Source organism: Corvus moneduloides, chromosome 16 (assembly GCF_009650955.1).
Source record: "Corvus moneduloides isolate bCorMon1 chromosome 16, bCorMon1.pri, whole genome shotgun sequence".
In the NCBI taxonomy this organism is placed as follows: Eukaryota; Metazoa; Chordata; class Aves; order Passeriformes; family Corvidae; genus Corvus; species Corvus moneduloides.
This window is the reverse complement of record NC_045491.1, coordinates 7833092-7860589: the sequence shown is the minus strand read 5'-3', so window position 1 is coordinate 7860589 and position 27498 is coordinate 7833092. Positions and strand designations below refer to the sequence as shown.

General features: G+C 51.8%; 1 protein-coding gene and 1 long non-coding RNA gene across 4 annotated transcripts in view; one reads left to right on the top strand and one right to left on the bottom strand.

Moving 5' to 3' along the window:
- Positions 1–3376: 3376 nt before the first annotated feature.
- LOC116452020 lies at positions 3377–6007 on the bottom strand. The gene is made up of 2 exons (XR_004243380.1): positions 5844–6007; positions 3377–5098 (listed from the first exon to the last, which is right to left on the bottom strand). It is a non-coding gene; the product is annotated as an uncharacterized LOC116452020 (long non-coding RNA).
- PEMT (phosphatidylethanolamine N-methyltransferase) overlaps positions 5711–27498 on the top strand; it is a 42575-nt gene continuing 20787 nt past the window's right edge. The window contains exons 1-2 of one of the 3 annotated variants that reach the window (XM_032126099.1): positions 5711–5874; positions 8507–8614. In XM_032126099.1, the coding sequence (XP_031981990.1) occupies positions 8522–8614 (93 nt within the window). In that variant the 5' untranslated portion in view covers positions 5711–5874; positions 8507–8521. Of the gene's footprint in view, positions 5875–6038; positions 6133–6314; positions 6944–8506; positions 8615–27498 lie in introns of those variants that run through there. The other 2 variants (XM_032126097.1, XM_032126098.1) reach the window with 2 other exon arrangements.

The window sequence follows — 27498 nt, the reverse complement described above, 5'->3', positions numbered from 1 at the left end:
AGTGGAGGGGGAGTGATGCTCTGAGGAGGTATTTATAGCTGGCTCTGTGGTTCCTCAGGATAGACCTGTGTGTCCCCATGGAGCCTCTTCCTGGCCCCCACAAGCATATGTTTGTGTCCCTGACTTGCAGTCAGCCCTTCCCCAGGAGTCTTCCATGTGGATTCAGCCTGGAGGCAGAGTACATCCCCACAGCTTTTAGAGACCACTCAGGGAAAGGCTGATGCTCTGAAAAGGCTCTGAGCCCAGCCCTCTGTGGCACTGAGCACTGGGATCAGACACCTGCTGTAGGGGCCATCACACTTGGCATGAAGCAGCCTCAACTTTCAGGCTTTTTTTCCCCACCAAGTACTCAATGAGAGCTTTTTGTCCCCACAGCCCTCCTGGGGGTCACATTTGAGAGCAAGACTGATTGCCTGGGAAAAGCCAGGCACCAGCGGAGCGAGGGATGAGAGATAGCCACGAAGGGAATGCTCAGTGCTGTGACTCAGCCCCCTCCACACGATGGACACATCCCATCCCTCCTCAATGCTACGGCGAGCATTGGGCATCTGGATGGTTCGGCTAAATGGGGGCACCCTAATTAGATGTGTCTGGATCAATGCACCTTAGCCTGGGCTGCTGGTGTGCAGGGAATTTTTTTGGAGGCTGCTTCAGCCTTTTGCACCTAATAGGCAAAGGCACTGGGGGTGCACAGGGTGTTTTGTAGGTGCAGAAAGGACCTGGAGGTGCAGGAAGAATCAGAGAAAGCTGCTCAGCCTCTTTGGATGGACCCTGGGGCAACGGGGGTTGTTTCCACCTCTGTCATGGGACGTGCCTGTGGCCAGGGAACATGGTAGCAGTGACCTTTTCAGCTGCCTTCTGCTTTGGGAAGCCTCAGCTTCTCTTACAGCATCTGTCCCCATGAAAAGTGCTTTGGAGGGATATAGGGCTTTGGGGGAGAGCAGATTGGCAGTAAACTCTCCAGCCAGCTGTGCAGAGTCAGGACCTTTTGGAAAAGGGAAATCTGGGGGATTTCCACCCACCTGGAGCCTCAAAATGTCCTCCTTCTTTGCAGCCATCTCCCCGGCTGGGGAAGCAGCCACTGCTCTGTGGTAACTCTGCACACCCTCGCTGCTGCTCTCTAATCAGACACGGGGTTTGCAATTAAGCGACACCGTAACCCTGGGGACAGAACCTGCTGTTTGAGCCCAGCTCGGACAAGTTTGGGGAGAGAGAGACCTGATTTCCCATTTAGCAGACAGGTCACGATCGGTGGATTCATTGATCCCAGAAAGCAAAGCCTCCGCTTCATTAGAGACATGCTGGTGATGAACGTGGCCTCGGGGAGTGGGGAAGCTGTGTGAATCCTTCCCTAAATGTTATCTCCACAAGGCTCAGAGCGCAGATGTTGGGAAGCTCCTCCAACAGGATGGCTTCCTCTGGAGGGAGCTGCTCCTTCCTACTGTGCCCATCACACATGTGGTTCTGAGGGGCACTGGAGCTCCCTGGAAATGCTGAGGCTGGAAAAATGCACCTTTATGCCTCTGTGTCTGCCTCTTCCCTCTGTGCTTCTCCCCACCGATGCGTGACGAGGGCACAGTGCCCTGGCTCAAAGAAATGCAAGCTGTGGCTGTGCCAGGGCAGAGCACCTGGGTGAGACCCAGCTTCGACATAAGGTGCACCTGGTGTCAGCGTGGAATTCCTGGAGCCTGGGGGGTTTGTGAGGGGTGTTCACCCAGAAGCATAGACACACCAAGGCCTTGCAGAGCTGGTTCAGGTGCAGGCAGCAGGGGCAGGGCAGAGAAGAGGCAGCCCCATCGATTAAGCACATTGAAATTGGGCAAGATCCCTGTGCAAAGTCCTGCTCACACTGCTCCTGAACCACGACCATGTGTATACAAAACGTTCTGACTGTAACAACCAGATTCTGCTCTGTCCTCTGCTGCATTCCTGATTTTCCCTCCCCAGGTCAGCTCTCCCAGAGGGAGGTTTCCTCACTGGCTCCTGCCAGCAGTTACTGGCAATAACTTCTCGGTGCCCTTCAACGCAGCTGCTCGAGGCAGCAGATGGGGATGGGGGTTGAAGCTGAGCCAGACTGGCTGCTTTGCAAGCCTAGTTCAGGATAAGCTGGGCTTATGCAAGTAGCTCCATCTACTCCCGAAGTTCCCATTCTCTCCTGTAATACCTATGGAGATACTGGTGTAGTTACTGGGAGCAGTTTCACCGAGGTGAGCATTGCCCACAGGCTGGAGCAGGGCCCTGCACCGTCCCTTTCCCTGAAATCATGGTAACAACACCCACAGGCAAAAAGCAACGGAAGGACTGTGAGCCCTCCCCATGGAAGGTTTTCCTGGCTCTCTGCATGAGGAAAACCATGCAGGGGATGTGGCTTTTAAAAAGGTTTCTGCTCCAGGGAGTCATGCTGTGCTGCTGGTTTGGGGCAGGGATGTGTCATTCTGCTCCTGCAGGTGTTAGGACTTCTTTTTGCCAATTCTTCCAAGAAAGCATCTCCCGTGGGCAAACCTGGCTGGCAGGACTCCCTGACGCCAACACAGGCATCCTCAGCTTTCACCAGTGACAAGCCTCCCACGCCGTGACACGTCCCCTTCACAGGGGCAGATCCTAAGCTCCCAAGCATTTGGCTCCAGTTTCTGGCTCATGCTGATACATGGACGAGCTGGAAGCAAAGCATCCTCTACCCAGCTTGGCTTCCAGTTTGGGAGCATCTCAGGCTTTTGGAGAATTTAGGTACGTGGAGGTGGTGTTGGTTGTTCTCTGTATCCCTGGGTATTTAAGGGAACTCAAGGAACAGTGAGGGCATGGAAAGGAGGAAAGGAGCAGCTGTCTCTCTGGATTTACAGGGATCAGCAGCTGAGCGAGTCCTCAGCATAACCAGGGTGTAACTAGGAGCAGAGTCTGCCTCACATACCATATGCTCCCAATCCACCACGCTCAATCAAGCCTAATAAAATTGATAGGGGAGCATTGAAAATCTCGTGATTAATTCTTTATGATCTGTAATAGGGGAGCTGTGTGCCAATTACTCGAGTAAATCATTCATCAGAAAATAAATAGAACTAACCTCCAGCACAAACACTAGAGGATTTTCACCAGGATTGTAGGTCTGGATTGCAGCATCACACCGCTGGTGACAGCACATTATCTGATGGAGGACACAGAAGTAGCTGCAATTTTGCTGCTTCTCCCCAGGGTTTTGGCTCTGTGCTCCAGCATTATTTGTTGCTCTTCACCACACGTTTCAACGCTCTGTCCTTGATCTCCACGACCCATCCGTACAGGCCCTTGCAGGTTTGCAAGGGCTAAACCCACAAGAATCAGCTTTAATTCAGGGCAGGTTTGAACATGGAGACCACGACACAGGGACATGGACAAAAAGGAATCTGAACAAGATTTTTATTTTCCCAGCAAGGAAACCAATCATTTGGCCTGGAAACTTTTTCCTGGTCTTGCAAGGAGAGCTGTTCCTCTGTGCTGAAGTTACCAGACTGCCATTTCCCAACCAATGTCCCATTTCTAAGGGAAAACCACCCAACAGCACTCCCTGCCCCAGATTTCCACATGTTGGGAATTTCCCGGGTTGTGTTTGAAATTTGAAATGCTCCTGAACAAAGTGCATCTTGCCAAGCCACAGTGTCCTGCTAACACACATTCAGCATCCTTCACCATGATGCAACTCCATATCCATCAGGGGCCTCTTGGGACTGTGGTGGGATTGCAAAGGACACTGAGGGAGTTCATGCTGAAAGGGACTTGAGAAAGCTGAGGGCAATGTCCTCTTCCTGAGCTCAGCGCTCAGAAAGGGAGAGCTGGATAAAAGGCATGTCATGGGGAGAAGGGGAGGGATGGAGACACAAAATCCTGCCTTTGCAGAAAGCCCTCTTTGTCTCCTTCACAGCTGCAGGGATGTGTCCAAGGTGGGATGAAGGCCAGCACAGAGGGGCCCCAAAACATCTTCTTTCCCTCTCACATGGAAAAACTTCCATGGACAGGGAATTTGGCAGTGGAAATGGCATGGAGGCTCAAGTGTGATTCCCTACCCTAAACTGAGCTGGTGGCAAGACACTGGATCCTGCAGCACGTGCCTTCACTGGGGTGACAGGACAGACATGTCCATGACAGCCCAGCTCTGCTGACCTTGAATGAGGAGCCAGCAAGACAGTTCATCCCTCTGCACCTCCTCACCATCCATCCCTCAGTCAGACCCATTCCTCCTCCCACTGTGCCATGACATCCCTGTCCTTTCCCAGCTGGCAGCGCTGGCATCACCAGGACACCCTCCCCTTGCAGCCAGGAGGACACTTTGGAGGTTTCTCCCTGCTAATTCCCTCCTGGAGAGGGACATTAGCATCTCACACATCCCAACCACCATCACTTCCCCCACCGCTTGCTTCCCCATCACCCTTCCTGCGGCTCCCAGCACCCAGCTGGTGGGACTCAGAACAAACATCCTCCCACCTGCTCCCGCAGCCCAGCTCGGGAGATGGCAGAGGCGATAATTACACTCTTGGCACAGCGAAATTATCCAGCGTGGGGGAGAAGAGGCCGGAAGCAGCTGGAGATCATCCACAGGGAATGCTGCTCCCACCCACAGTGCCTCGGTGTGTGCCTCACCCCCAACCAGCCCAGTTTATACCGTGAACGTGCTCCTTGGGCCCTGTGTGAGCACCGCGAGTGCCGGAGCTGACGGTGCAGGTGGGGATGTGGGGATGTGCTGGTGCACCGAGGGGTTCGGACCAGAGCTATGGAAAGCTGGCTTCCCATGGAGCCAAACTGGGATCCCTGGGGTCTGCTGAAGCGTATCCTCCAAGGATGCCATTTTCTTGGGGAGGGCTTCAAGTGAGCCATCACTCATGCACACTTTTGGTGCCTGCCAGAACACAAGTACTCGGATATCCTGTCCCTTCCCTGCTCCCATGAGACCTCTGGGAGGGACACTTGCAGCTCATTGACACCAAATTCCTTTTTGAGGAAGATTTATTTCCTTGCAAAGCAGGATCTTCAAAAGTAGAGACCCTCGGGGGTCTACAGGGATGACACTACCCGATTTTCCAGGCAGGTCCAGGACTGCAGCCCATGAGGTGCACCAACCAGAAACATCCTAGACAGGATTGAAGAAGAGAAATAACATGAATAGTAATAATAACAGCAATAAAAAAATATACTGCACTGGCTGAAGGGAGAAGGCTGCAATGAACTGTCCAAAAAATACATGGACACTTGGTGGCTTTACGTTTTGCCCTTGAATGAGTAATGTTGGTCAAGAGACATTTAATTTCCTGTGCCAGAGAGCCACTGAAGCTGCTTCCCAGCTCCTGGCCCTGGTGTGAGCACTGAACTGGGACAGGGCACGGGATGGGCAGGGATTACAGAATCATTGAATCATAGAATGATTCCCTTCGGTTGGAAGGGACCTTAAAGATCATCTCATTCCACCCCGAGCCCTGGGCTGGGACACCTTGCACTACACCAGGTCGCTCCTAGCCCCGTCCAGCCTGGCCTGGAACACTTCCAGGGATGGGGCAGTCACAGCTTCCCTGGGTAAAAGGGAATGGGCAGGGATCAGGCAGGGGAGAGCCACGGGAGTTGGCAGGGAACGGGCAGGGGCTGGCAGGGGACAGGCGGGGGCTGGCAGTGCCTGTCTCTGCCCCTGCAGCTGCGGTACCCAGTCGGTTCTCGCCCCCTCTCCCACCGGGGCCGTCCCACTCCCAGCCGCACTCCAGCTCCCGGTGCGGCCCCGGGGAGTCCGTCCCGCCCGCTCCCGCTGCTCCAGAGGGCAGGGTCGAAGTCCAGCCCCGACCGCGGGGCCGCTCTCCCTCCCGCCGCGGCCCGACACGATCTCACACCCGCAGCGGAGGCGGCCGGGCCGGCGGCGAGGTCAGTGCTGTCCCCGGCCCGCAGGCCCCGGGCTCGCTGCGGCTCCAGGCCCGGCTCCTCCCGGGGAGGCGGGACCGCGGCTCCCGGCAGCGCCACCGCGGGCTCGGCGCTCGGCCCGGGCCAGGGGCGCGGCGGGGGCACCCGGCCATGGCGGGGCGGCCCGGGCCGGGCGCGAGGCGGCGGGAGGCGGCGGCGGGCGGGGCCCGGCGCTTCCCGCGGGAGTGCTGCGAGGGGCTGGGCGGCCTGGACTACGGCCAGGTACCGGCGGGCCGGGCGCGGGCGGGAGGGCGGCCCCGGGGAGGGCCCGGCCTGGGGCAGCGAGGGGAGCCCGGGGATGGATCCCCCGCCCCCCCGGTGCCGCCGCAGGGCTCGGCAGATCCGCTGGGAATCGCCCCCGGGTTGTGCCCGCAGGTGCAGCAGGCCTCGGGATGCTCGGTCCCCGGTTCCCCAGGTGCACCCAGCGCCCTCCCAGCCCGGTTCCACCCCAGCCGGGACGGCACGGTCTGACCGGGAAGCAGGGGCTGCTCTGGCACTGCGCGGGAGGCCCGGGGGTGCTGCCACCGGCTCACCCAGGTGCCCCTGCAGCTCTTGTGGAGGTGCCCGTGCAGCTCTCACCCAGGTATCCATTTATCTCTCACTCAGGTGCCGATACAGCTCTCACCCAAGAGAGAGCTGCCCATGCAGCTCTTATCTAGGTGCCTGTATTGCTGTCCCCCAGGTGCCTGTATGGCTCTCACCCGTGTGCCCGTTTATGTCTCACCAAGGTGCCCATGCAGCTGTCACCTGGGTGCCCGTACAGCTCCCACCCAGCTGCCCACGCTGTTCCCACCCTCCCTGACTTTGGGGCTGTGATCACGCGGGCAGTGCTTGCCACGGTCATTGATCCCCCACCGTGGAGGAGAGGGCAAAGTTGAATGTTCTGTGCCTGTTACGTGGCTGTCCCAGCAGCTCGAAGAGACAGCTCATCCCATTAGGGCTCCCCTTTTATCCCGAAAAGCACACGCCGGGCACAGGCCAATCTGCCTCCCCTGGCAGCTGCGAATTTGGTTGTTGAGCAGGAGAAAAGAAGGTGAGTGCAATGTTAACGATGTTGCCTGCCAGGAATTAGTAGGTCAAGAAGCTTTTGTTCAGCCCGTGCTAGCACTGTGCTCAGCACCGTACAAAACGAGAGGAAAGAAGCTGTCCTGGTCCCACGGGATTGCAATTGAAGCCGGATTAGACAGTTCGGCCCCAGTGCCAGCAGCTGCTTGTGTTATGCCTTGACAGTGTGAAGGGACGAGGTCTGATGGGGAAGAGCTGCTTGGGAGTGAAGGGAGGGGAGGAGAGGCTGTGGACGATGGGAGTAGGGGGAGACCAGTCTGGATCAGGCCGTGGGGCTGCTCCCATTGTTCCGTGCCAGCACCTGTGTCCCCAGGGCTCAGATGTAGGAGCATGGGGGATCTGGGGCAGTGGTGGTTTAAAGGCAGCTGTGGACCCCCGTGAGGATCCCCCATTTCCCCAGGGCTGTACGGTCTTTACTCCTGCACTTTGCACTGTGGGCAGTCATGGCTGGGCAGGAGGTGCTTGGAGCGACTGGATGTGCCCTGGGCTAGCACGGGAGCTATTCCCATGGCCTTTTCTCTGGGCTAGGAGAGGTGCCGGGTTTACAGCCCCTTTCCATGGTGACACTGTGGCTCTGGTTCTTTCCAAGAGCGTGTGAGGAGCCAGTGGGAATTTATCTCCCGTACGAGTGAGCCGGAACTGATACCTTTTTGAGCCATTCTTGTCCCCTGGCATCTAAAGGACTTGCAAACACAGCTGTGTTGGGGAAGCAAAAACCTTCCATGTCTCAATGTTGTCTTGGTTTTGCTTCAAGTGAGGGAAGGGCTTGGGCTGGGCTATTTTGTTGTTTGCTTTCAAAGGTTTTGACCAAAAGAAAAAAAAAGACACTGGCTGTTTTTCATCCAAATACCAGGGAGAGGGAGTGAGGAGGGAGAAGTAGCATGGCTTACTGCACGTAAAAATGCTGACAATGTCAGGGAGCCGTCTTGGGAAAAATATCTCTCTCTTAAAAGGAGAACATCAAGTTTTAAGAAGTTTTTATTGTTGTCATTAAGACAGGAAATTCTTTTGCAGCTCCTTACAGTGCAAAAAAAAAAAAAAAACCAACAAAACTCCTTGCAATGGAGGGAGTTTGCATCTCTCTTACTTTATGGGAGACAAGTTTGAAGCTGACACAGTTCATTGCTAGGGGGTTCCATGCAGACCAGCGTCCCTGGGACTGTCCTCTGTCTCCAGGGATGCTGAGATGCTGTGGAATGGTGCTGCCTGTCCTAAAACACTCATGAGTTGGAAACTGAGGACTGCTGCTCGTCCTCAGAGCAGCAGTGTCACCTCAGTGCCTGTGTCCTTCTGGGCACTGCTGTGAGCATGGGGCTCCCAGAGAGCCCAGTGCTCCTGAGGTTTGGGGAGACAGCTTGGAGAAGCTGCCATCCTTCTTCTGGGCTTTGCACCCTGACATAGCACTTTGCAAGCTGTGACAACACATTCCTTGGGGCTGTTAAAAGGTTCATCTCCCCTTGGGGCAGCTGATGGGTTTGGTTTGAGGTGAAGTGTCCCTGTGGGATCCTGCACTCCATCCCTTCCTCCACAGGTGGATGTGGCAGCCATGGTGCGGCTCTTTGGCTACGTGGATGTGACTGACACTGACTTCATAGTGGCCGTCCTCTCAATCGCCTTCAACCCTCTCTTCTGGAATGTGGTAAGAGCTGCCTGTGTGTCAGCTGCTCCTTTACTTTCAGCCTTCCTTTCCCAGCTTCCTTTGGGAGGAAAAACCTCTTTTGGGAAGTCTGCTGGGCTGAGTGGGGGGAACTGTGCTCAGTTAGCCTTTAGGAGTGGGTGAGCAGGGAGCTGTGCTGCAGCTCCTGGGGCTGGGAGTTACCCTGAGGGCTGTCACATAGGACGTGAAGGTGGGAACCAGCACAGGATACAGAAAGAATTGGGTGCTGAGCTTGGGAGAGGGAGCAGAGCAATCAAACCCATCCTTCAGCCACGTGTCCCACCCAGCAGCCAGGCACTGCTCACTACTGGGACTGAGCATGAATGGCATTAATCCCCATCAGGGTGGCTGCACTGGATATGTTGTCTGCTGCTTCTCCTTGAAATATGTTGGCAGCTGTTTGTGTGGATGGCAGGAAGCAAAAACAGTCAGCCAAAAGTTGGCCTGAAAAAACTGGTCCTCCATCATGCTGCAAAGCCTGACAGAGAGCTGCAGGGCTGGCAGCAAGCCAGCCCTAGGAGGAGCAGGATACCTGTGCATGGGTGATGTTTGCTATGGCTGTGGGTGCCACAGTGCTTTGAGAGCCAAGGCTGGAGCAACCTCCACTGCCTGTTACTGCTGTGGTTTGCTGCCTCCTTAAGAAACCAGCAGAAATCATTGCTGGCCCAGTTTTGGAGCATTCCAGTGCCCATGTGACAAGCAGGAAGCCCAAGTTGGCTGCAGGACGAGGTGACTCCCACCCTGCAGCACCCTCAGCAGCACAGCTGAGATGTGGGTGAAATGTCCCTGCGGGCACTCCTGGGAATGGGATGCCATCTCAGCCATGATTCCCAAATCTGCCCGCCAAACCTCCCTGCAGGGATTCTCTCCCTGGAGAATACTCTTCAAAGAGGCCTTATTTTTCCAGAGGGGGAGAACTCCTCTCTCTCTGAGTGCGGGGGCTCTTGAGATTGTCTCACGCTGGGCTTTGGAAAAGCGAGGCTCTGCTGGCTGTGAGTCACTTTGGAAACCTCTGTCGGAGCTCTTTGTTGCAGCCTCCCTAATTTTTCATGCAACTCGTTATTAAAAAGTCTCACGGTGTCTGAAATGCGAGCTGGAATATGCCACATTATTTCGACTGCGGAGTCATCATTTAGCATAAAGAATCAATGAACAAGAAGATTCAGGATGTGGTCTCTTGGGGGAGAGGCTGGCTCCAGCGAGAAACTGCATGAAAGGCAAAGAAGAAAGTACTTTATTAGCATCTGCTGCTATGCCTGGGACTCGTGGGACGCCTGCAGCTTGGGAAATAGCGTTGCTTTTTGGATCAGGAGTTTGGCTGCTGTTAAAGGACGGGGAAAGCTGATGTAAGAGCAGGAAGTTTGTTGCTCTGTGCTGCTGTTGTCCCCCGGCAGGGACTGGGGAGCGGCGCCGTTGGCAGCAGGTGGCACTCCAAGCCAGACGTGCAGGGCTGCGCCTGGGAGCAGGAGGTTTGAGTGAGCAGCCTGAGCTGGGTATTGGGGAAAGCTCTGAGCGTGGCATTCCGTGTTTTCCCGGCTGGAATGGGCCGGGTGGATCTTGCAGTCCGTATGCCTCCGTCCTCTCTCTGCCCAGGCCCCCAAGCATCTCCCTGGTGTTTTCAGTCCTGGTGTGTGGCTCACACCAGGCAATGCTGGAAGGCTCTTGCAGGGGGCCTGTGGGCCCTGCAGCCCTAAGCAAGCCCCCACTGTTGGATACATTTCAGCAAGAGTGGCCCTGGCTATCCTTGGATTTTTCCTGACCTGGTTCCTTTACCTCCTCCCCATCCTTTTATCCATGGGATCATTGTCGCCTCCCTGCATCCAGCCAGCAGCTCTTCTTTCTTTCCCTATATCCCTGCACAGACTCTCTCTGTCCTTGGCTATTTGAGTTCCTTCCCAGCAGCTGAGATTGCTTCTGCATCTGAATTGCTCTGGGTTTCCAAGAGCTTCAGTGCAAAGACTGGAATTCTGCACAGTGCCAAAGCACTCTTTGCTCTCTCTGCTCAATAAGTAATGTGGGACGCTGGTCAAAATCCCTCCTGTGCATGAAATTCCTGATTTGGATAGAGATTGGGTGGGGATGCATTGATTTAGTTCAGTGTCTTAATTCCCTGTTTCTGCTGAACTCCAGCCAGTTCTGCCTCTTCCAAAGTTTGGCATTGGGTTGTCCTTGCTGTGCAGTGCCTCTGAATAAATATGTGGTGGGGAAACCCCGGCTCCATGCAGTGCTTGGATCATGGAGAGGTATATCCCAAGGCCTTGATCATAGCAAGGTGCCCTGGTGAGCACTGGGCATGTTTCTCTGGGACAAAACCTGTGGAGTTTGGGGACGAAGCACAGACTCTGGAGGCTGCGGAGGAGTGTGTCCTCCAGAGAAAAACGTGATGCTTGTCAGGTTGATGGATGTACTTTGGGTAAGAGCAATTTTGAGGACCAGAGCCTAAGTGGGGCAATTTGCAGACTCCAGCTGGGCTGTGCTGATGTTCCCTCCTGTTCTCCACAGGGGAGAAAAGCTCTTCCAGAAAGGCCTCACGACTTTCAATTCCCATCTTCCTCCCTGCAGGCATGTGCAGGGGGGTACCAGGAATGTCTCCCCAGGGCCACCTGCTGCATTTCCTCACCAAACCGTGGGCTTGCACCCCCTCTTCTGCTTCCACCCCCTTCGTGCCAGTTAGAATCCCTCCTGTCCCTGGACAGCCCTCAGGTCATGTTGTCCATGGCACAGCTTGAATGTGTTCCTGCATTATTCTCTAGTTTTTCCCATATTTTTTCCTCTCTCCTGATCATGCTGTCTTTGCTTTCCCACCCACTGTGTCTGTTATGAGAGGAGCTGCTGGGAACTGTGGTCCCACAGGAGGCAGGGTGCAGGTGAGGTCCCAAAAGGAAGCTGCGGAGCTGTTTTGGGAATGAAATCACTTTAAACTCCCCAAGGATGTTCAATGCAGCCAGGAGACCTGAGCCACCATGGGGCTGTAGAGGGGCACCTGGCAAGGAGCAGGCACATCTCTGGAGCTGTGCCATAAAATGTTAATGAGGCCAGAGCAGCAGGAACTTCAATAAATCCCATCTGTGTTTGGAAAGCCGCAGAACGATGGGAGAAACTTCTCATCCCTTGGTAACTAAGGAAGGCATTAAATAAAAACTCCTCAGGGACAAACATTTTCAAGCCAAGAGAGGTAGATAACCTGCATGCAGGAGGCTCTAAAGAGCTGGCTGAGCCTTGGCACGTGAGGACTTTCTAGAAAGCTGGAAGGTTTCTGTCACTCTCAGTTGCAACCAGGCATAGCCGTGAGGCCAGTAGTCTGACGTCCATCACCACGCAAGTGAGTTTTAAGTGGGGAGTGCATCCATCAGCAATCTTTTCTTGATTTGAGCCTCTTAAAAATTTAGGTCTGGCGTCATGGACTGATTTAGAAATGGCTCATCTTCAGCTGGCGCCCCAGAGCTCACTCCTCCCATCACCTCGGTCACCCCCTCGAGACACCCGTGTGTCTCACAGGAATCTGCAGGGTGAAACCTCAAATGTCAGAGCTGGGAACAGGCTTGGCGTAATTTAGCGTGATTTTAAAGGAAATAGACCGCATCAGACAGTGATTTTATTCTTCAAGGTTGCAGCTTTTCCTGTTCAGGGTAACGTCTCTGTTCTAGACTTCTGTCAAGTGTTTAAGCTGCATGAGGTTTTGATTAAAGAAGTAGTTGCACAGGGACCTGGGCTGACAACGCCTGGCTCCTGATGGATGTGTATCTCTTGGTTCATTTATTTTTAATTTCCCATCCTTTTCTCCTTCTTTGGAGACTGGAGGAATCTGCCAAGTGGGTAAGAAGTGCTTGCACTGGAAGGGAGGGGGAAGATTGCAGGCACTGGCAGCCCGATTTCACCTACATCTGACCACTTCTTGCTAAACTCGGAGGAAGGTGCCTGGCCTAAAACACCCCCACGCTGCTGGGAAGCAGATGGAAGCTTGGGAGTTGTCAGGATTCAGACCTCAGTGAGCCAAAGTCCAAGAAACCTTTTGGGGACAGGAGAAAAAAGCCTGATGCTGGGATATTTCAACAGCTCTCACTGCCTGTCTTAGAGAAGGAAAGGATTGAGCCATGGCTTGATGGTGTTGTGTCAGCACCTCTCTGGGGAAAGGAAATTGTAGGGTATAAAATAGCTGTGTGAGGGCTGGGATGGCAGCAGAGCATTGCAGGGAGTGCACCTCAGTTACCTGAAGTTTACAGGACTGGGAGATGAATGAGTCAGGGTGATGCAATATTTTTTTCTGGCCTTCAGATTCTGTCAAGCTGCAAGACTTTTGTAGGCTCCCCCACAAACCTCTGCCTGCCTGCAGCCACGGGGGAGAGAAGAAAACAGCCCTCAACCAGCTTCTGGAAAGTGCTTTTAGACCCCATCATAGAAGCCATGGCACAGTGGCGATGATTATCTGCTTATAACAGATGCTAGATCAATAGCGGGGCTTCAAGCTACGCTGCAAGGCAATTGACTGCAGAAAGTGTTTCTTTATTGGGGTAGAGCTGGGCTTGCAATGAGGCTCAGATCCGCTCTTACATCTCCGGTCTTAAAATGTCACCACCAGCTCTGATGCCTTTCATCCTTTGTGCAGGGAGAGAACGCACATTATTCATAATTGGACTCTCTACCAGGCAGCAATAGCCGTTTTCATTTCCTACAATAGCCGAGAAAGAGTGAGGATTTGCCTTTTTTTTTTTTTCCCCCATCTCCCAAATAGCATTTAGTGGCAATTTTATTCCAAGTGACTTGGTAACGCTTTCACTCCGGCAGCGGGGGCTTTGCAGCGCCACTGTAGCGTGTGGAAGTGGAGGGCATCGATTCTCCAACTCTCATAACAGAGCCAGTCCTGCCCAGGTGTGTAACACCAGGCTTGTTTGTCTCCTAAATTTAGCTTTTCCAGCGTGTCGGCACCACTGCGAGCCACATAACAAGCACCAAAACTGGGTCGCACCCTCTGGCGTGCCGGCTGGAGTGGCACAATTAGGAGCGCTGTCACCTTGAGGGAGAGCCACATCCTTTGTCCCAGCACTGCTTCCCACAGCCTTACAGCTGGAGGTGGTGGTGTTTTCATCTAAATCCTCTTGAAGAAGCTGTGCAATATATTTTTATGGTGTGTTTGCAGGCTGAGCTGCCTGTGGTGGGGGGATTGTGGAGCCTCAGCTGTGAGCTGAGATGCTTTGTCTGTGTGTCGAGCTGGGCACGGTCTCAGTGCTCAGGGCTCCGGGCAAGGTGGTGACAGTCATTCCAGCAGCTGCTCACCCACCGTGCATGGGTACCTGCCAAGGCAGGCTGTGCTTGGGAAGCTGAGCCATTTCTGTGCCTTTTCTGAGAGTGAATTTGGGATCCAGCTGGTGTGCGACGTGCCTGCTCAGCGTTTCTCAAAACCAAGGTCAGAATCTGCCTCTCCCCTCACAGCTGACCCGAAAAGCAACCTCCTTTTTTTAGCATCTGCAGAGTGCTTCTCTGAAAACCCAGGGTCTTTGTTGTATATACTGGACTTCTCTTGTTTAGTGTTTTAAAAATAAACTGCAGGCTGCTGGCAGCCCTGATGGAGTAAATCAGCACACACACAAAAGATGAAAAAAATTATATTTAAGCCAAGAGTCTTGTTTCCATATGGATCAGAGGATTATCTGTAGACCCTGGAAGCTGGAAGAGGCTCTTTCTTCTCCATCCCACTCCATCCCTCTCCTGCCATCCTGCTGCTAAACCCTCTCACGTGCTGATGAGGTGCTGCTCATGAAATGGCAAGTCTGTGACCACCTGTGTCTCACAGGACAAGGGAAAAAGTGCAGCTGGAAACAAAAAAGAAAGTGGTTTTATCTACCCAGACTGGAAGGTGTGGAAGAGGTGGCTCCTCCTTCATGGCCCTGGGCTTTGGCAGTGTTTGTGCATAGCCTGGGGACTGGGAGCTGGTGGAGCCCTGAGGGGAGAAACCCACTGCCACCCCTGGAATGTCAGTGATCCAGGGGCTGGACGGGACCTTCTCATGCTGTGTGCCTGCCACAGTCACAGACATGAGCCAGGTGTATTCCAGCTGTGCTGTGGCACAGACTGTTTAGGAGAAGCCTGCCCAGTTCTCAGAAGGATGGGATTTCCCAAAATAGGCTGTTTTGATGGAGAAATGCAGACACACAGTGTGCTGGGTACTCTTGGGAGGTTATTTCCGTAAGCCCTGCTGCCACACTTCCATCACGATGCAGTTGCATCTTCTGTGTGTCTGGAGATTCGTGGTCGGGAGGGAGGCCTTGGGGTTTCATGGTGGGGGTGCTGAATCTGGCTTGTGGCAGGCTGGTAGCACCCCAAAGAAAATGCCACCTTATTTTCCCTATTTTTTTCCCCCTGGATGAACTCCAAGGGGACATTTATCTCCAGTTGCTCACGTGGCAGCAGCACATGGATGGGAAAGTAGATTAGTAAATCAAGAAAGCAAAACCCTCCATGTGTTTTCCACCTGTATAATGACCCCAGTGACATGTGCAAGAAATGGTTCTTGGCAGGAGCATCCCACATCCCTGCTCTCCTGAGGGTGGCACCAGATAGTTCAGCAGCCCAATCACAGCAGTGCTTGTCGGACATTGGTTCCTTGTAAATACTAAGATCCTCATCTTAGTTAGAGCAAGCAACTATGTGCAGCCTGCCAGGCTGCCTGCCTGCATCAGGTCCCTGTCATTCCCCTTCCTAAGGAATCCTGACAAAGCTTTAACTCCCCTGTAACTCAAACCCAGGGAGAAGCAGTTGATTTTTGGAAGCTGGTGCTGATGTGTTTTGTTGATGGAGGACATGAGCTGTGGACACAAGAGTGGGCCTGCACCGTGCTGTTGGTTGATATGTGGCAGAGGGATGGGAGCAGCAGTGCACTGACTGTACAGAACAAGGGGTTTTGATTTTGGAGGGTGACCCCAAGCCAGGGGAAGGGCTGTGGAGCTGCTGCCTAAATTTTCCTTTTCCCTACCAAGCCACCTGAACTTCTGTGCTTGCTCCCATGCAGGAATGAGGGGCAACCTTCTTAGGAAATTAAAAACTTGGTTTCCAGAAAAGCTGGATGCCCCAGGCTTTTACACCTGCACATGGCTTCATCAAGCTGTCTTGCTCTCCCAGTGGATCTTGAGGTCAAGGAGAGGAAGACTGGTGGGAGCTCTTGATTTTCCTGTGTGTCACTGAAATCATGAACCTCTGTGGTGAAGTACAAACTCACCTGGATTGGACAATATCTTACTTGGTTTTTTTCTTTGTGAAATCTTTTTTTGTTCCCTCTCTTTACTCCCCCAGACCAGGGATGATGCAGCCATGGGCTCGTTCTGCAGGTCAGCATGTGCAAGCTCTGCTTTGTCCAGCTGAAAGGTTTTCGCTTGCTATCTGTGTAGGCACAATCATTTTTGGTGTGATCCTTTTTGTACTTTGGGGAAGAAAAAGGCTATGAACAGCTCACAGCCTTGAAGAGGGTGAAATGGAGATGGGTTTTAGCAATTTTCTGTGCTTTTGGCTGTTGCGGGGAAGCCTGTCCGTCAGGGCTCCCAGAACGCCTTCGTCACCTTCTTTGTGCGGTGGGAGGTTTGCTCATTATCTGGTTTCTGCTTCGCTTATAAAAGAAGCTGTAATTGTAGCAGCTCCTTGCCATAAAAGCACAAAGACATTTTCTGTGAAGGAAAGTGTACATGCAGCTTTTATGATCCTTTACAGTACTTCTTTGCCCACTTTTCTCGCCTCCTGCCCTTTATCCAGCATCATCTCTGTGCCTGCATGGTCTGCAGCATGAGCACCTTTGCACCTTTTAGATAGAAGAAGTTGGGCATCCTCCTTGTCAGTCTTGTTGAGAGAAAAGAAGACAGACCCCAAATCCCCCCGTGTAGTCAGGTGTTCAGATTCCTGCCTCTTCCCTCAGAGCTGTTGGCCCAGTAGCAGATGCTCAATCTGCATCATCCCGGGAAGGATTTTGGACTGGGGAAAAGAACCTTGTCTATCTGTCTGTGACTGAGGTGTACATCCATAACAGGAAGTAATAACAAATCTGATCACTTTGAGGCATGCATGCCTGTTCCTATAAAAAACGGAATGACCTCAGACGACATACTGTATTTTTAACTATGAAGCAATCCTACTAAGTGCCCTTTCCTGTTTATTTTTACCAGGACATTGTTGTAATGACTGCAGACTTACTCATTTCATTCCCAAGGCTGGAGAGCAGCAATGAATTAGTTTCATTTTGAGATTTTGTTGTACAGTCATTTTCCAGAGACTGATGTACTTGGAAGCCAAAGCGAGTGCATTGCTCAACAGAGGAACATTACTTTTCTTCCTGTATCCATTAAGCTTTGGTCACCGGTGTGAATGTGAGTAGATCCATGTCTGGAAGGACTTTCTCAGCCTCTCTCCTCTACCTCTGTGCAGGCCTGTAGTAGAAATTTGTGGAGCAAAAGGCTGTGAGAATCTTTGAGCACTGGATGCAGGGCTGGTATCTGTATCCCAGCACTGGGCTTTGAGGCTGCAGGATGGGGAAGGACCTCCCCTGGGATGTAGATCCCAGGATCTGAGGATAACTGAGTGTTCACTTGGCTTTTGGGTTACATTTCTTGCATTGAACAGATGAAGAAATACTGTGGGGCACGTGGTTACACCTGTCCCCACCCAGAGGAACCCCAGTGCTGACACCAGCAGGGCCGAGGGGTCTGGTGGTTGTGTTTAACCCTTCAGGTTGTTATTACCTGTTGTGCCCATGTGTTGAACATCTCATCCCCAGGCAGAGGGGAACAGAGCCCGTGTTACATAAAGATCACACTGTCCCTCTCTATTGCTGCTGCCACGACGGCAGCATCACAAACATGCGTGTCCTCAGTGCCATGGGAAATGTTCCCAGGGGAGGCTTAACACAGAGCCTGGAACATGATCTGTCCAGCAGGGAGAGGACAGGAGGCCCTCCCAGACGAAATTGGTGCTTTGCTGAGCATGGCCAGTGCAACCAGTACCTCTATTCCAATGACCTCTCACTCCTCTGTGAAGGAGTATTGAATTTCTCCTGCATTTTGTGCTCTCTGAGGTGGATTTATTTTTTTCTCCCCCCTTCCCTGTCCCCCTCCCATCACAGCTCCTGGGGGAACGATGAGCGGGTACATACTGTCCAGAGGATGGGTGTGTTGGGAGTCCTTATTAGCAGACTTATTCCAGAGAATTAAACCCTAATTTCACAAAAGGGCAGCAAGAAAGCGGCTGCAGCTCTGGGAGAAGCGGAGTTGGCTTTGTGTGTTGTTTGTAAATGGCACAAGAAGTCCTGGTCTGAGCCTGCTGGTCCTGGTCACTGGGGTATTGTGACCAAAAGAGTAATTGTTGTGTTTCTTTTCTATTTAAAACAAAAATTACAAAGTTGTGTACAAGGAAACCAGCCTTGGCTCCTCTACCATGCTGTCACTTCTGCCTCCACTTGTTTTTGGTTTCAGGCAGGGCTTTAAAATGTTCCTATTCCTCTTCCACTTCATCATTTTACCACCCCGCTGCCAGTGTTCCTCTGCGATGCCTGTCATTGTTTCTCCCTGAATTAATTGTTGTGTGTAAGTGTGACCTGCTGCAGGATGCTGCCTTGCTCTTATTAAAGACAGGTACTAATGAAGAACATTGGGTACCACATTACAGGAGAGCAAGACTCGACTCTCCGGGATGTGTACTTGCTGTACTGTTTCTGCCAGCCCGGGCAGAAATGGTGTTTCTGTCTTTCATCACTCACTGCCTAATGATTGTAATTTTTACTTGCTGAGAAACTCTCGATATTATGGACTTCGTTAACAGATACATGAGATGCTACCAGACCTGCATTAGGGGGAGAGAGGAAGAAAACAACCCCTGCGTGGAGGCAATTTTATTATTTATCTGTAGCAGTAGAAGGGATGCAGAATTAGTGTGGGATTCGGCGGTGTGGCTAATGAGCTGGGCTGAGCTGGAATCCAAGCAAACCTATTAACGAGAGCAAACTGCAAAGATGATGCCCAGGCCTGAAAACCTGCACATCAAACACAGAATCCAGGCAGTGCTGGGATGTCTCAGCTCCTTTATCTTCCTCTGCATGGGGCCGGGTGCTTGTGTACTGATGTGCTTGTGTCTCGAGAGGTTGCTGCTTGATGTCACCCACAGCATTTCTCCATCCGTTTCTCTCTTGCCAGCTCCTTCTTACTCATACATTGGGTGAATTGGAGCTTCTGACTTAGTCTTTAAGACAGCAGAGCCAGAGTATTTTTCAGTCCCATGGGCCACAGCTCCTTTAGTAATTGCTTGAATTGAAATATTGCAGCATCCAGCCCCAGTTTTCGGTTGCAGGCAGTGTCACATCTGCAGGTTGGGCTGGCTGGGGACACTGGCTGCTCACAGTGGTACCTGAACCTGTATCTGCAATTGAATACAGGTCGTACAGGAGAGAAAAAAGCACCTGATGCAGCTGACATCTCTGGTATAGCTTTACATGGTCTCTGCAATGAATCAGAGGCTGCAAGTAATGTCAGGTGTTAGGTGACCTCAATCCCCTTTTACTTGGAGCTTGTGAAGGCTTGTTTCAGTTTAGGAACAGGATATTTCTTATATAGCATGCACTGGCTGAAGACTGACCATTTTCATTCCACCTAGAATAACTGTTTTTTAATCAGGCTGACCTTATTTGCAACAGCAATAGCAATTGGAACTAGAGGTTTGCAGCAGCGTTGGGAAGCTTTGAAGAGCAGAATAGACGCTTCGTGACGCAGATAAAGCTTTATCCCCACATTTAAAACCAAACCCAAGGCGCTGAAGCGAATTCAGAGGGACTTGACCTCAGCACTGTGATTCGTTGGGATCCAGGGCCTCATTTGGAAATAACGCAACCGAACAGAGGCGCGAAAATACAAGGGGAGTCTTAAAAAAAAAAAGGAGAGATGTTTATCATGTAACGTGGCATTTGTACTGAGTGCTTGCTGACAGTGTGGTGCAGCAAAGAGCTTGTCTTCCTAAATCTGTGCCAGTTCAAACATCGTCAGTGCTATTGTTGGATCGCTTTGTTTGAAAATGGGTCTGTTGGGTAGACGGCTTGTTCGATGAAAGCAGCTGTGTAGAACACTTCAGGCACTTCCTCAGCTTTGCTTTATTTAGGGCTGTATGAGTACGAGCAGCAGGAAAAAAACCCAAGCAAACACAGGACGTGAGGTGGGCAGAATGTTCTCAGTCACTCAAGAGACTGGCACACACCTTTGCTTCTGGTTTGTTTGTGAAAGTGCCTGCTATGGGCTGCCTGAGCAAAATCCAATCTGTTTGCCCCAAGGAAAACACTCACATTCAGAGAAATGTGTGAAAATACGAGGCTTGTGGTTTTCTGGATGGGAGCTCTGTGCAGTGGGAAGCTGAGTGTGGGCCAAGTCATCTGGGCATGGAAGATGAAAAGAAATCCAGCAAAACGCTTCACCGTCCTGCTCACGAGATACTCATCTGGCAGTACTTACCTTCCCTCTGAGCTCCAGCAGAGCCCCATGTATTTGTGTGGAGGCAGCTTTTGCCTTTCCCTAATCTCAGAAGATTATTTTATTTGGTTGTATTCATGGTTTAGAGGAGCTGGGTGTGTCCCAGCTGCTCCCCATTCCCTCAAGCAGCCCATGTCCCTCCCACTGTTTGGCCATCCCTTCCACGTCCCAGGCTGGGACTGGAAAGGTCCTTCCCCATCCTGTGCTGCACTCTGGAGAAATCATTATTTCACAGATACTTTTTCCATGGGATTTGCTGGCTGGGAAAGTCGGGTTGGGCTGTGCAGCCTGATTCCCTGTGGCAGGAGCACATAGCCCTTCCCTTTCACTCTCGGGGAGCTGCTCATAAGGGCTCCCCATGCCCACTCTCAAAATTAATTAACGCAGCTCGTTCTGAGTTATTGAAATCACCTGCCTTCAGCTTCCAGCTCTTTGGACATAAATCATGAGCTCTTTGCTTTGAGGAGAAACTGTTCGGATTTTGTGTTGGAAATTGCTAGCAAATACAGCCTATGTTCTGTGTCATTTTTGTTTTTATTGAAGAGGAGAGGATGTGGCTCATGGAACATCGATGAACCCAGGCTGCCTTGGTGTACACTAAGCAAGGGCTTGTTTTCATTGCAGCCAGCTAATGAGATCCCACTTTGACAAATCACATAAACACTATTAGAGAAATGAAATTTTTTATCTCACTGTTTATCATGAGTGGATTCAAGGTAACAGCTCATATGGAGGTAATCTCGAGGGATAACTTTGAGGTAAAGCATACCCAGTCTTTATGAAACTCTTATCTGTTTAGCTGCAGGCTTATTTTGTTTCCCCAGCTCAAGGCTGTTAGCTGAGGTGACCTGTGCTGTTTCAGTCCAGTTACTTTCACTAGACATGGGTGCAGGGAAGGTTATTTTTTAGGCTAAACGTGGTGGAGGCAGGCTGGGTTTCTTTAATATCTTTCCATTTCTAAAGAAGTGGAGTCACTTTACTCTTCTCCCGGTGTCAAAGTGCTCAGACTGGACCCTGTTGACCTCCTCACTGGCAGCATTCATGAGGAAAGATTCACTAGAAGAGGCACTCCAGCTTGTGTTTCATCCTCTTGCTGGTTTGGGTGATGGGCCCTGTAGGCAGCGAGGTTTGTCACATTGTCTCGTCTCACTGCAGCTTTTTGGTTTTGGAGAGCAGCCCACCCTCCTCTTTGCCTGTAGGTAGTTCTCTTCTTCAGCCCCTTGGATGTTCTCCTTTTTTTGAAGCCCTTTGTGTGTTCCAAACCTCCTGTTCCACTCTGAGAGCCTGCAAACGTGGTTTTTCCCTCTGTGCAGCTCTTTGTCAGCTGGGTGTGCAGCCCCAGCGTTCCAGCTGGCTGTTCCACACCTCAGTGTCCTTGTAAAGCCAGTCCACATATCACCTTGTCTCTCCAAAATCCCGCTCCCGTTTCTTTTGGCTGGAATAAAAAACAACCCCCGCCCCCATCCAGAGCCCATTAAAGGCAATGGAAAAATCTTCCTTGCGTCAAATTGACGCCTTCCTTTCCAAACTGAAAGCCCTTGGCAGCCATGGAGGAGCTGAGTTGTGCTGCTCCGCTGTGGCTTGCTGACAGCTGTTACTGCCATCACACCAGTGAGGGAATGGGAAAGGAGGAAAACTTAACTGGTATAGCTTGCTGGGGAGACCTGGATGAGCCAGTGCATCCCCATCTCTTGGGATACTTGCCAGCCCTCAAACCAGGGTGCTTGGAGCCTCCAGGCTCTGCCAGGAGTTGCTGCCATGCTCTGGATCCATGTGCATGGGCACAGACTGTCACCTGTTGTCCCCAGCACCTGCTGCTCACCATCAAACCATCTCTGGGTGCATCTTTTCTTGAGGCATTACCATGAAAAAGCCTTTACAAGCTCCATGGACACAGTCCCTGGCCTGCTTTGCCTCACAGCTCACATGAAACCATTAAGATGGTGCTTATCTCTTCTCATATCACTTCAGTGTTTTAATTGCATGAACTGGAAGCTGCTGCTCCAGTACTTGGTGGGGGAACTTCACAAGGCTTTAATCGTTTGCTAAAAAGCTTTCAGGCTGCACTACCATCTCATGGCTCTCTGTAATGGAGAGACTGTGAGTTGAGAAACCTTCAGAGAAGTAACTCAGTCGCTGCATCATGGTTTTTCCCAGTGCAGGCAGGAAGCAGCTAAGCAAAGTGGAGCCCACTGGGATGCTGGCAGGAGCTTGGCAGCTGTGACCAGCTCCCACAAGGCACTGTGCTGGCAGGAGGGGCTCAGAGCCTCATGGTGGTCTCCTGGTCACCCCAAGTGCTGGCTTCTCCTTCTGGAGAGTGTCCAGTGGGGATGGCTCAGCCTCCAGCTGTGCAATGTCAGCTTTCCATGGTTTAGAGCTTGCAGAGGTGAGGGGTGATGCTCCCACCCTACCAAAGGGACAGCAAGTGATGGCATGTGGGATAAAGGCTGCTGGATGATCTGCTGGCCCCAGTGACGGAGCACAGCTGAGAACTGATGGTTCATAGCACAGAAAAGGTGGTGGATGGGGAGTGCCTGAGGGACTGGCCTGCTAAAGGCTGGAAGAGGGAAGACACCCGTTGTCTGCCCTGTGTTGGGAATCACCCACCAGCGATGGGCACTGGAGTGGGCACACGGGAGTCCCCACAGCCCAGCTCACCCCGCCTGTTTGCCAGGCCCTGCCCACGGGGTGGCTTTGGAGCCCTCGTGGGTTTAGGACCCCTTCCCAGGGCCATGTGCCCACCCGGGGCTGGCCTGGTGCTCACACTAGCACACGGGGAAGGAGTTCTGTGCTTCATATTGGCAGCACCGCTGTGCTGGGAACGTGACTGCAGGGAGGTGACGGCTAATTGCTGCAGCGAGTCAAGGACTGTTTAAGCAGCTAATTAATTCCTCCTAATCAGCCCTTGATCTGTTGAAAACTGCATGGCATTATCTCCTCTGCTGCAACACCTTGATAATTCCTGTCTGAATGGCCTTCACGGAGAACATATTTAAATAAACTCAATAGAGATTTCAGACAGATAGCAACTATAATTACCAGCTTGTACAAATTAAAACTGTGGTTTGTTCTGTTCTTTTTCTCCTGCCTTCACTGCCCAGAGCTCCTGCTAATCATGTTCCCGCTGCCAGTGGCACGCAGGTCCCCGGGGCATTTTCTGCACATGCCTTTGGAAAGCCTGTGCCTGGTGCTGGGGTGGGCTGATGTGGCTGCACATGGGCACATGCCAGCCTCGGGTGGTGTCATTCCCGTGCCAGGGGCTCAATGCTGTCCTGGTGAGCTGCAGGAACAGCCACCACACATCCCTTGGGGCTACCATGCATGATCCTCCCCAGGACCAGCCCTGCAGTTTCCCCTCCTGTCTTTCCTAAGGTTTGCAGCCTCCTGGAAACACAGAATTTTTCTCACCTGGGAGGGACACACTCAGACAAAGTGATGCAGGCTTTCAGCCTGGCCACAATGTTCACCTGGTGCCGTTGGTGCTTCCCTTTGGCACTGGACTGTCTGCACTGAGTGCTGCTGGCTGCAGCAGGGCTTGAGCATTGTTAGGATGGATAAGGTCAGGCCATACTCATTTCTTCCACAGCCACTTGGGACAGCCAGAAAGACTGGCTCCTCTGGCATTTGGCAAAGGTCAGCCAGCCCCAGTGCTCGCATTTCCATTCCAGCCAGCTCTGCTTCCCTGCCTGCTCCTGGGAGTACCACAACCAAGGTCTGGGTGCTCAGGTCTATCTTCTTCCTCCCTGTCTTTAGGTAACTGTAATGGCTGTGAGCAGGGTCGTTTTCCAGCATTCAGTGACAGAGAGCAGGGAATGTCCTTTTGCTTTAATGAGGGATTACAGGGAATCAGAAAGGAAAAATGGATTTTTCATAACAGGAACAGGTCGATACCTCTGGTCTCTGTGGGTGAAATAAGGGTAATATCAGGTTTCCTGCTCTTTCAGCAGGTCATGAACCAGCTGGGGCACGTCTTTCCCAGTGGGAGATGTTCACGTGGAGCCACCTAAGCCCAGAGTCAGGGATTCTCTTGCTGTAGCATCCCATGGGAGAACTTACCCCATGGCTGGCCTAGGAGAGGTCAGACTGAAGGAGAAATTTATTCTGTTGGAAGAAACTCCTTACTATAAGGATGGTGAGGCCATGGCACAGGTTGACCAGAGAAGATGTGGCTGCCCCATCCCTGGGAGTGTCCAGGGCCAGATTGGATGGGGCTTGGAGCAACCTGGTTACGTGGAAGATGTCTGTGCACATGGCAGGGGATGGAATGAGCCAAGTTTAAGGTCCCTTCCAATGCAAACCACTCCCTGACTCTATGAAAAGAAATTTGCTCAGTTTGGTTTTGTCTGAAGGTTTTTATTGAGTTGGGACTGGATCATCCATATATCCAGGGCTCTCCCTATGCACTTGCATCCTCTTGGGACTGGGGCTCAAATGTACCCTGGAGAGCTGATTGTTCTTCCTCTGGACTTTTCATGGAATTTCTGACTTTGGGACCCCTCAGCAGGCTTCCTAGACCCCATGGGATGGGGAAAAATTCTTCATGCTGTCAAATACTGTGAGGTGGGTATATGAAGGGAGGACATCCTGTTCTTTGTCATCTTTTCTCCAGCCCAGACTTGGACACTGAATATTTTCATGCCAACAGTTTGTCAAGGGCAAGGGCATCCCCAGAAATGTGCAGAGCATCTCCCCAGGTGGATGATGGGTCCAGGATTTTGCAGGATGTGGATCCAGCCCCTCTGCCCTGCTCCCTGGAGAGCTGGGAAACAGCCACTCACTTCAACCCTCCAGTGCCTCAGTTTCCCTTGGTTTGAGGGGAGCTGCTAATCCATCCCAGCCTTCCAGGAGTGCTACAAGACTAAATGCACCAGTTCCTGAATGTTTTTCTTTGGGTACCATGGTGATGGGGCAATGTGAGGACATAAAATTACTGATTTGCATCGAGATGCAAGGTGTCCCTTTGTCCTGAGCCTTTGGGCTATCTGGTTTCATTGTCCATCTCTGGGGCGAGCCAGATACAGCAATGGAGTCACATGAAACAGCACAAAGGCTCTAATTCAGAGCTGGGACTGAGCAATTAAAATGTAGCATGTTCAGAAGGCAGCTTCCCTGGATGGCAGACAAAAAGAATCCATTTCCTTCAAACAAATACTAAATATTAATGAAAGGCCATGGTCTGCCATGCACACAGAGCTGGAAAGAGCATTTCCCGTTGATGACTGCAGAGGCAGGTTTGTGAGATGAAATTGCTTTTTGAATGGTTATTTGTGGCCTTTCTCGAGGTGGCTCATGGTTTGCCTGCCCAAAAAAAGAAAAGGAAACTGAGAGCATTTCCATTTTCCATCAGGGCAGGCACTGGGGATGTGTGCCGGTGCTTTCATTTTTGTTTACGCAATTGCCCGGGTGGTTGGGGAAATGTCTTGGATCGGTTACGTAGAAATCAGCCCCAAATTTACGTCGAGAAGGAAGCAATTCCCTGGGAACATCAGCCAGCTGAGCCTGCCCCTGGAACGGCCTGCCAAAGGCAGAACATGGGACCCAAGAGCATCCCTGGCTTTGCAGCCACATCCGCTTGTTGATTTATTTCAATAACGAGCATTGGGAGAAACATTAAAAAAAATACTTGCAAGTAATTACCTCACCAAGTATCCTAAAGTGAAAGCAGAGTGCTGGGAGCTTTGGAAAAGGAATTTTTTCTATTGCTTTGACCCTTGGGTAAGTCAGGAAACTTTGTATTGACTCCATTTCCAAACTTGGAACTGGAAGAAAAATAAAAATGCTCCTCTTGCTCCCTTTCCAGGACACACAGCCCTGACATGAAACTTTTCTCCCTGATGCTGCCCGTGGTCAGCACACTGCCAGCCTCAGCTGGGAGGGCAAACAATGCACCAGGAATGGGTGCAGCCTCCTGGGAAGCTGCTGGTGTCCCACACACGGCCATTGAGGATGCTGGAAGCATCTTGCATCCATCACACAGTAAACAATAACGCGTCAGCTCACGATTTTATAAAACTATTAAGGCAGCTGCTTAGCTGTGGGTCGATCGAGTGCTAATATTAGCTCAAAATGACTAAAATTAGAAAATTAGAACCAAGCCAGAACTAATTAGTTGTTCAAGGAATAGAACCAGAACCGGAACTAATTAATTGTTACTGAAATATCGCCGCGGGGCCCGGTGGGTGCCGCTGCTTCCAGCCCCGCGCCGGCTCCTGCTCCGCTTTGCTCGGAATGGCTCCTATGTGGGCTTGAAAAGGAGCCTGGGGTCCTATCTGAAGGCTGTGACAGCTAAATAAGAGTTGGCATCTCAGTCCCAGCTGTGTGATGCAGCACGAACTGGGCTGTGCTGGGAGTGATCCCATCGCAGCCGTGGCAGCTGCTGCCTGAAGGGCTCAGAAACACAGCCCCTCATCCCGGCCTCGCTGCCCAAATGTGCCTTTCTAAAGGTGAGGGTAGTTACAGTGACTGCCTCCATGGCTCCCAGCAGCACACCAGCTCTTCCCTCTGATCCCAGTGGCTCTGCCTTCTCCTTCAGCTCTGCCGCCACTGAGATGCTCTTCAAAGCTCCCTGAGTGAGCCAGGAGCTGCCATCCATGCAAACGCTGCCAGAATAATTTCCAGGGAATTAGGAAGCTGGTACAGATAACTGGCACTTGGCTGCATTTTTCCATCTGTGACTCAGTCACCTGTATGGTCACTTCTTTTTACTTTCCAAAGGTGGTAATACACCTTATATTTCTTTTTCCACTCTCTCAGCACTCAAACAGCAGCTCCGATTTTAGCAGCAGCATGACGCACGGTGTTTTAAATTCAATTTAGAATACAAACTATTTATACCAGCCAGAAAAAGGCAGTGAAGCAGCTCTCTCTGTCATGAGTGGATTTGTAATTTCAGAGCAATCATTGCATAACTAATTGAATCAGCTCTCAGCATGTGAAATCAGTGCCCCTGCTTATCAGAGGTTTTCATCGTTCCCCCCTCCTGAAGCCAGCAGTCCCCCTCCACCAGCAGCACTTTGTGCTCCTGCATCAGCCTGGGAAGGAAGCGAGACCTGCAAAGCTGCCTTTTTCTGCTCAAATTGAGCCAATAAATTACCAGATACATTCAGAGTAGATGAAGAGCTGAGTTGCAGGTGCCCCCAAAAGCTGCCCAGGCTCTGTGCGAGGGAGTGAAGTGCATTTGAAGCTAATCAAGTGCCAGCCATGTCTGAGAAGCAAATTGGTGCCGAGATGTTCTGCTGACTCCCACTTCCTGCTTCATTGCCCAGGTGTGCTCTCTCTCCTTGGCTGGAATTTCAGGTCTGATGTCTGATCCAAACCTCCAGCTTGGCACTTGAAAATGGAGCCTAAGAGGGGCAATAAATATAGCGACAGCTTTCCGAG